This window comes from Sesamum indicum, linkage group LG10 (genome assembly GCF_000512975.1).
Source record: "Sesamum indicum cultivar Zhongzhi No. 13 linkage group LG10, S_indicum_v1.0, whole genome shotgun sequence".
NCBI lineage: Eukaryota > Viridiplantae > Streptophyta > Magnoliopsida > Lamiales > Pedaliaceae > Sesamum > Sesamum indicum.
Window position 1 is genome coordinate 215668 of NC_026154.1, and position 9320 is coordinate 224987.

Here is a 9320-nt window from a genome sequence, read left to right on the forward strand (position 1 = left end):
TTGTCTCCGGAATCCAAAAGCAAGCCCAAATATTTGGATGAAGGGCATTTTGGTCCATCCGTTATTGCAATTTTACAGGTAATTTAGTTGCAAGGACATGCACGGAACAGTACATTTGTTCTTGGGTATCGGTAGTATCTTTCTATGCTGTGCTGTCCCCCTATTTTATTATATATATATTTATATATGTATATATACCTCTCTCTCTCTCTCCTCTACTGTTTTTCATTAAAGAGAACGATGCAAAAATAGAAAACCTTAATTGTGGGCAAGCCCCGCGCTTTTCTCTCTCCCCCCCTCTTTCTCTCTCTAAACCTCCTTTTCTCATCATTCTCCTTCTCCACATATAATTGCTCTTATTTCCTTTCTACACATATATTGACCAGAAATCTGTTCTTGATATCTCCTTTGAGCTCACGGAAAGGTATTCAAAGTGTTTTGGTCAATCTTTGCGTCTCTCTATCTTTGTACTCTATTTCTTGGCCCCTTCTTTTTCTCTTAAATCTTTTATTTGGGTTTTGAGATATATAAATTTCTGGGAACTTTTAGTTCTTTTTTTTTTTGGTGGTTGGAAGAAAAGATGGGGTCGTTTTCTTGGGGGTTTACTTTTCGGTTTAGATTGAATTTTTGTTGGGTATTATCAAGGTAGAGTGGTTGGTGCTGTGAAAATTATTGGGCTATTGAATTTTCCAAAGTCAATTCATCCTTTTTTTCTTCAATTATTGATCTTTTTTCTCTCTCTCTCTCTCTCTCTCTCTTTTATTTTGGATACTCATGGGTTTAGAGTAGGCCTTGCAATTGACTTCTGGTTTTAAGAATTCCATTGAAGAACCCCTTTTACCCATTCTTGTCTATATAAAACTCAACCCAAGAAGCTTATTTTGGGATTTTCTTTGTAAATTCAGATGAAGGGTTGGATATTATTACATCTTGTGTTGTTTTGCTTATTTTATTCTCTTGGTGCCTATTGCTGATGATGAAAAGTTTCTTTCTTTAGAAAAAAGTTTGATCTTTTTCGTAAAAAATATAAATCCTTGTCTATTTCATGATAATTTGATTGGTTTCTTTGGAATTGATTGTATTGGATTGATTATTTCAGTCAAGTTATTGATTGAGAAACATATTAAGATTCGTTCTTTGCTGAGTTGACAGCAGAAATTTCTGAATTTTTGGAAACATGGAAGGGAAAACGAGTGAGGAAGGTCTGGAGGTGCCCAAACATGAGAAATCATTGAGTCAGAACGTGGCCTTAGGGGGTTTGAAATTGAAGGGCACAGGAAGTTTAAGTGATAAGGGCATGGAGCCGAAGAGTGTCGGAAGCATTAGCAGCAAAGACATGATCTTTCGGGCTGATAAAATCGATCTCAAGAGCTTGGATGTGCAACTTGAGAAGCATTTGAGCAGGGCTTGGTCGAAAAACGTTGAGACACAGAATAAGCAGACACCAAAGGAAGTCTGGGAGATCGATCCTTCGAAATTGGAAATTCGGTATCTTGTGGCTCAGGGCACTTACGGGACGGTTTATAGGGGTACTTATAATTCGGAGGACGTTGCAGGTAGCTATATGTATTTACTACAATTTTGTCTGTTTTGTATGCTTTACGGAATCATAGGTAGATGGATAGATTTGATGATGTTGGTTTTCGGTCGCGTTGATGTTTTGTGATGTTGAATTATTTTTGTACCTAGTTGTTAGGTACAAGTATGTGGAGTCTCCTGATGTCATCTCAATAGTTTGTGCTCAGCCCTTTTTCTGACAATGCTTATCAGTTTGCCTCTTATTAATACCTGTCCTTATGATTGTTTCATCGAAGGAATAACTGGGACAATCTCAGTTCTCTGACAGATTACAGTGCATATGCTTTTCATTGACTATAGTTGCCGAATAGTTTAATGACGCCTGTAGGACAAATGTATTAGGCTGCTATGCATATGGTTAGTTGGTCCATCTTGACAGATATTTTAGTACTCAGAAATTCTGTCGCTGGTATATGTGTAATACCGGAACTACATATTTAACTTTAACTATTGAAATTGTTTTCATCTAAATGTCAGTTACATTGTAGTACATGTTTTTGCCTATGTTTCTGCTTCCATGATTTTATGGGTATACGAAGAGCAATTTGTCCTCTCTGGCTTTGAAGACATTTTGCTATATTCCAAATCTATGTGAATCATATCAGACTTGCTTACAAAAGAATTCTGCACACATGCATTTTCTGCCTACTGGGTGTGTGATCAATTCGTTAACTCATGAACATGTATGTACTTTGGGACTAATTTTCTTCGCAATGAAAGTTCTTGACATCATGATGCTGGCAACTTCACCTCTGTGTTTGTATCGACATGCCACTGCAGTAAAGGGAACCCTCTTGCTTTTACCTCTTTGCAATATGAGGACCTCAAATTTTCTCCCCACAACAAGCGCCATTTTAGAATGTATTAGTACGACGGAAATTCGCTTGGCGAAGGTTTCTTTAGATCTCATTGAGCTTTAGATCTGAGATATGAACATTGACAAATAAATAGATGGCAATTACAAAGTTGTTCTCTCAGTTCAACATTAGAGATGTTTGCATGTTGCAGTACTATCCACATTGTAATATGGCCTTTCGACTTCCATATTGCCAATGATGACAATTTTGGAGTCCAATTTTCAATTAAAGTGTTCTTTGAATTTATTTTCTATCTTGTTTAGTCCTCTTTTCCCCTTTGTTAGAGTTCTTACTGTAATATCATCTATTTTACAGTAAAGCTATTGGACTGGGGAGAGGATGGTATGGCCACAGCTGCTGAAACTGCTGCACTTCGGGCATCATTTAAACAGGAGGTTGCTGTTTGGCACAAGCTTGACCATCCAAATGTTACTAGAGTAAATCTCTAAGTCCTTGACTTCCCTAGTTTATCGTTTCCTGAGTATGTGTTTTGTCATCAAGTTCATGTTTGATCTTCACGGTGTCAGGTTAGAGATCTTAATGTCTCCTTAATTCTATTTTTTCTTATTTACAGTTTATTGGTGCTTCAATGGGCACTTCACAATTCAAAATTCCTTCCAAAAACCCGTCTGAAGGCTATACCAACCTTCCATCGAGGGCATGTTGTGTTGTGGTGGAATTTCTCCCTGGAGGGACACTGAAAAAGTTCTTATACAAGAACAGGAAGAAGAAGCTTCCCTTTAAAGTTGTGATCCAGCTTGCTCTTGACCTATCTAGAGGGTAAGTATCCATTTGTACGTTTTTCATATCGATTCTTTTGAGTGAATGTTTACCTTGACTCATACGACTTGCAGACTCAGCTATCTACATTCCAAGAAGATCGTACACCGTGATGTAAAAGCTGAAAACATGTTGTTGGATACTCAAAGAACACTGAAAATTGCTGATTTTGGTGTTGCTCGTGTCGAAGCTCAAAATCCAAGGGACATGACCGGTGAAACGGGGACCCTTGGCTATATGGCTCCAGAGGTATTCTTTCTTTCAAATTTAGCCAGATTTCAGAAGTTTTCCTTTGTGGAAATTGTAAATCATTGCAATAAATATTAAGTTAATTGTATTTTTTATATTGAATGCATATTTTCCTAGCATGCTAAGATAGTAGGTCATCTGACGAATTGAGTAGAGATTGATGCCGTTTTGAACTACTCAGGTACTAGATGGAAAACCTTACAACAGAAAATGCGATGTCTACAGCTTTGGAATTTGCTTATGGGAAATATACTGTTGTGATCTTCCTTACACAGACCTTAGTTTTGCTGAAGTTTCTTCTGCTGTTGTTAGCCAGGTAAAATTTCTTGTCCAGACAAAAACTTCTACCTGCTTTTGTCGGATTGTATTTCGTCCTATTCATGGCTGGGTCAAGTTGATGGGAATGCTACTCATATCTGGAAACTTGCTTACTTTGTGACATATATCGTTTACCTTTGTATTTGTACAGAATTTGCGGCCAGAAATCCCTCGATGTTGCCCAAGTTCTCTTGCAAATATCATGAAGAAGTGCTGGGACGCAAACCCAGAGAAACGGCCCGATATGGATGAGGTTGTGAGGTTGTTGGAAGCAGTCGACACGAGCAAAGGAGGAGGAATGATACCCGAAGACCAAGCCGGAGGCTGTTTCTGCTTTGCTCCCACACGAGGACCATGAGAAATTATTTCCCTCATTCCCTCTCCACTTAAATCTACCGTTTTTACTTGTTCACCAGGCGATTGAGATGTTTGCAAATACGTGGACTTAGAGACGACTCTTTTAGTTAGTTGTTGATGTGAAGTATCATTGTTTTATGTCGGAAATAATTGTCTGGTTATTCCTTGGCGAATTCTTTCTGCAGATGCAGACACATTTTATACAGTCGTGCTCTAAACATTTTTCTGACTTTCCGGCAGTGATGGATCGATCATACATTGTATATAGCACAAAAAACCAACATTCATAATAGCACTACTATGTTGTTTTTGTCATATGGACAGAGGCAGATGGAATCCTACTCTGTCCAAAGGTTGATGTCTTTGTGGTAGATTCTTACAAGTGGATTTTTAGCCTGTGCCAGTATTAAGACAAGATGGTAGCTGACTACTCTCCCATTCCATTTACTTTTTACTTCTTGTTTGGCAAAGTAGCAGACATGCAAATCCAATCTAATGTTCTAACTCTTTTTCTGTGTATAAAGAGGGTTTTCGACTAAGTTTATTTAGAATATCTTTATGAGCTCGTATATTTTATAAGATCTCATTTTACTGGCAAATTTTTAAAGTGTTTGAATAAAATAAGATTATAAAATTCATAAGATGTCGGTTACGATAATTTGGTAACTAATTCGATTAAAATTGAAGAAATTTGTAAAAGTATTAAAATAAGTCTAGAATTTCTTACTTCTTTTAAAAGAATTTATACTGAATATGTTATTTTTAAATCTTATAAACTCATCCAAACACCCTCTAAATGATACGAATGTTGATGGATATAATTTTAAAGCTCGCTAACTTTTTTACTTTTTTAATAATAACAAGTTTTTGAATCTAATAATTCACAAACTAATGACAACACGTAAGGGAATGTGTCTGATTGGAAGAAATGGTATTGATGATAAGGTTGTCGTAACTTTGTTTGTAGGGTTGATTTTGGAAAAGGGCAGCAGCTGAAGAGATAAGAGTGAGTAGTGATGATGGTGCTGACATGACCCTAATGAATTTGGTCTCTTGTCCAATTGATATACATATTTGTTGGTTGCAAATTGCAATGAAGATAAAGGTGATTGTGCTATTATTATTATTATTATTTCCGATTCTAAGGTAGGAAGAATGTATATATATATATATATATATATATTAATGCTATCTGAAGGGGCTTCCTCTAATTCTCTATTTCCTTATCCTTTATTACCCATTTCTTGCACGCATGATAAGACTTAAAGCAGACTTTTCAAACAACCTTAGTGGATACATGTCCCTAAAATAAAAGGACAGCTGAATTACAATTATCTCAAATTTGATATAATTATTTTGTTATTTAAATAATATAAAATTATGATTCATGATACAAAATCATACTTTTATCACAAAAATTGAATGAAAACCTAATAAAATCTAACAAAATGGTCCAGTTGTTAGATAGACGTTAAGATAAAAAGATACTTAAAAATTTTCAAACAACGAGGAGGTATTATAATTATGTCAAACTTTAAGAGATTTGACTGTAATTCAGTCTAAAAGAAAAGGAATAATCAATTTTTGTATTTTTTTTATAAAAAAAAAAAAGCATTTTAAAGTAATAAGTAGAGCCATAATTTGTAAATATTATAGATAACTGCTATGGAAATATGGTCAGGACTTAGGCTGAGTATTACGAGACATAATTTTTAAATTTTGTTTGATGTAAATTTTATCGAAAGAACATTATAGATCATTTTCAGTGAAAATTAAATTGTTTGTGGCAGACCAGAAATTAAGTGATTTTGTTTATATCCCCATATATATGGACATTTGGCATATGCTAAATTCACAGATTCTCCAATATTTTGATAGTGTGATCACTATCATCTCATGACTACGAATAATAATGCTCCAAATGCCACTCTCATTCTCTTCTTTTCTCCCTTTCTTCTCTATAATTTTTTGTTTTAGTAGAAACCAATTCATGTTCTCGTTTCCAGTATCTGCCTCTCTAAAATATTATGATTTTTTGTTATTATTATAAAAATATCATTGCAAATACCAATTAATCATAATTGGTTTTATAGGAACAATGGTCATAGTTAAACCATGGTAACTGTTTACACATGTGAAAAATTAATTATCTTCGCAATACTTAAATTTTTGTATTGATTTTGTTTAATCACAATAAAAATATTAATTTCTTATGATTTTTGAAGTATAGTCATTCATATATATATATATATATATATTTTGTAGTATACTTTACATTTTCAGAAACTCGTAAACTATTTTTGGAAATTCCATATCATAATTTTGAAAACAAAGTAAATGCAGCATATTTTTAAAAACAAATATAAAAGTTAAGAAACTAGTTATGATTAATATTTTTCTAAAAAATTATTATCTACTAAAATATATATTGTTTAGGCTTAAACTTTTTCATATTTATAATTTAAAATATTTACATTTTTCTTTATACTTTTTCAATGTGGGACAATAAACTTGGCTTAAGCCTGTTCATATTTATAGTCTAAAAAGTTCAAATTTTGTTGTATACTTTTTCAATGTGGGACAATAAGCTTAACTTAAGCTTTTCAATGTTTATAGTTTAATGTGTTAGTATTGGCTTATGCCTTTTCAATTTGGGATAATAAGTTGGGCTTTAACTTTTGATATATATAGTCTAAAGTGTTAAATTTTGACTTAAGCTTTTTTGATATTGGATAATAAACTTAACTTAAATTTTTCATATTTATAGTTTAAAGTATTCAAGTTTGACTTATACTTTTCTAATGTGGGACAATAAGCTTCATCTGACAACCAATGTTTAATAAATTAATATATAATGTACTGATATGTTATAAATTATATATATAACATATTTCTGATTAACTAATTTTTTGAATTCGATTTGAACGATCGAACTAATGATCCAATAATTCAATAATTTATGCAATTCAATTACGGGTCCAATTTTCAAAACATTGGCATTATCTATGTCGCTATAACCACTGCCATATTCTTTACCAAAAAACAAATTAAGACAAAAAAAAAAAAGTGAATAATTAATAAACAATAAGGGTTTCAAAAAATAGTCAGCATTTGCGTGACACCAACCCTGACCGAAAATATTTTTAGGGACAGTTGTCAAGAGACTGGTTACAGCAGACGCAAAATCCGTCGCTTATAAATTGGGAGATAATGGTTTCTCCTCATTCCTGCCAACTTTTGCTTCTTTCTCAATACAGAAAGAATAAAAACGACTCTTCTTTCTCCTATTACGATAACTGCCACCGCCACCACCGCCATCATCGCCACTAAAACCGTGGCAACCACCCCACCCCGTCTGCGGAAGATATATAGACAAAACGAGAAGGAAAGATATAAATTCTGAAAAAAAAAATCATGGTTCTTGAAACTGTAGTTGATCATCATCCGAATTCGTCTTTCATGGCAAGTTTCCTCCGGCAGTGCGGTGGCTACGCGGTTATAGACGGTGGACTTGCGACGGAGCTAGAGCGCCACGGCGCTGACCTCGATGATCCACTGTGGAGTGCGAAGTGCCTCATAAACTCACCTCATCTCATTAGAAGGGTACTGATTGATTATCTTTACACGAGATTCTTAATTTCCTAAATTGCTTAGATATTACGAGGTTCTTTAGAAATTTTTACCTCAAGTTAACAGTTTTGAGTACGAGGTTTCTTAATTCAAGAATTCATGCAACTATTCTGTTTCGTGGTTTACTGAATCACTTCAACACGCACAAATATCACTAGGAAAGTGCGAGTATTTTACTGGCTGCTTTATTTCTTTAATCATGATTTTGATTAGATTAATTACAAAGCTTTATCTCTCTTCTTCCTTTTTTGGTTAAATTTACAGTTCTATGTCTGTATATTTACATTTATGTATAAGTCGGTCCTGTTGATTCTTTTCTTTAGTTGTCTGAGGTTTTCAGTTCCATTGTCATTAGTTTATTTCAGTAGTTACGTGGAGAAGCCACCTCGTTCTTGTTTCTTCCAGCAGTTCTTTCTGTACGACACGTGTTTTCCTTCACTGAAAATTATTAATTCTATTATAATCTTTATTTTATTTTATATTTGGAAAGAATGAATACAAAAATATTTTAATTTCCTTGTAAATTCAGAAAATAACAGAGCCCAGATATTAGGAGGTGATTAATTAATTAGAAAATTTAAATGCAGCTTACCATATTCACTAATTTTGATCTTCAGACACCAATTTGCATTAGTAAATATCTGCTGGATCAAGAGGAAGTATAATACAGTTATGATTGATCATTTTTTTAATTATATTCTAATTTTACAATAATAAGAATATTATACCTATCATATAATTAACATAGAGCTCCCGTAGAAATAAACGTAAACTAAACTATAAGTTACATGAATGTTGCTTGTCAACAGGTTCACCTGGATTACCTTGAAGCTGGAGCAAACATCATTATATCTGCATCTTATCAGGTATTTGATTCCGTGAATTTATTACCCTTCACATTTGAGATTCCCACAAGACGGATGTCCTGAATTTTCGGGGTTATGCACAAGACAGGCCACTCTTCAGGGTTTTGAAGCCAAGGGACTTTCCAGGAAAGAAGGAGAAGCCTTGCTGGTAAAAAGTGTGAAAATAGCGTGTGAGGCTCGGGATATTTACTACGACAGGGCCACCAAGGGCTCCTGGGACATTTCTGGAGATGTACTAACGCGACAACAGCGTCCTGTTTTGGTTGCTGCATCGGTCGGAAGCTATGGAGCTTATTTAGCTGACGGGTCCGAATATAGGTCGGTCTATCCTGTAAGAACGTTGATCCGGATATTGCTCTGCAGCTGTTTAATGTTTTATAGTGATTTGTATTGCTTTTCTTTTGTTTTGCAGTGGGGTTTATGGAGACAACATTGGTTTAGACACACTGAAAGATTTTCACCGTAGGAGAGTTCAGGTTTTGGCTGAGTCAGGGGCTGACCTGATTGGCTTCGAGACCATTCCAAATAAGCTGGAAGCTAAGGTAACTTTGATGTTTGAGATTGATTCAGACCATTTCATCTGTTTGAGGTTAATGTGACCTGTAGCGAATTTCTGATAGCTGTTTGACGGCACAACGGTTCTTTTCCATGTAATAGGCATATGCAGAGCTTCTTGAGAAGGAGA

The 9320-nt window shown here is 34.5% G+C and overlaps 2 protein-coding genes across 6 annotated transcripts in view; both read left to right on the top strand.

The window, feature by feature from the left end:
- LOC105171315 (serine/threonine-protein kinase HT1) lies at positions 263-4532 on the top strand. Of its 5 annotated transcripts, none has more exons than XM_011092383.2 (7): positions 263-424; positions 1153-1556; positions 2751-2872; positions 3010-3215; positions 3290-3464; positions 3646-3780; positions 3934-4532. In XM_011092383.2, the coding sequence occupies exons 2-7, from the start codon at positions 1178-1180 to the stop codon at positions 4138-4140; spliced, it is 1224 nt and encodes a 407-aa protein (XP_011090685.1). In that variant the 5' UTR covers positions 263-424; positions 1153-1177; the 3' UTR covers positions 4141-4532. The 5 variants fall into 5 exon arrangements, with proteins under 5 accessions (XP_011090685.1, XP_020552983.1, XP_011090687.1 ...); XM_020697324.1 differs by having other exon boundaries at positions 1156-1556; XM_011092385.2 differs by lacking the exon at positions 263-424 and adding an exon at positions 657-912.
- Positions 7357-9320, top strand: part of LOC105171316 (homocysteine S-methyltransferase 2) — a gene marked incomplete in the record, with an annotated part of 2853 nt that continues 889 nt past the window's right edge. The window contains 5 exon segments of the mRNA XM_011092386.2: positions 7357-7742; positions 8579-8635; positions 8724-8953; positions 9048-9177; positions 9293-9313. Of these exon segments, the coding sequence (XP_011090688.1) occupies positions 7554-7742; positions 8579-8635; positions 8724-8953; positions 9048-9177; positions 9293-9313 (627 nt within the window).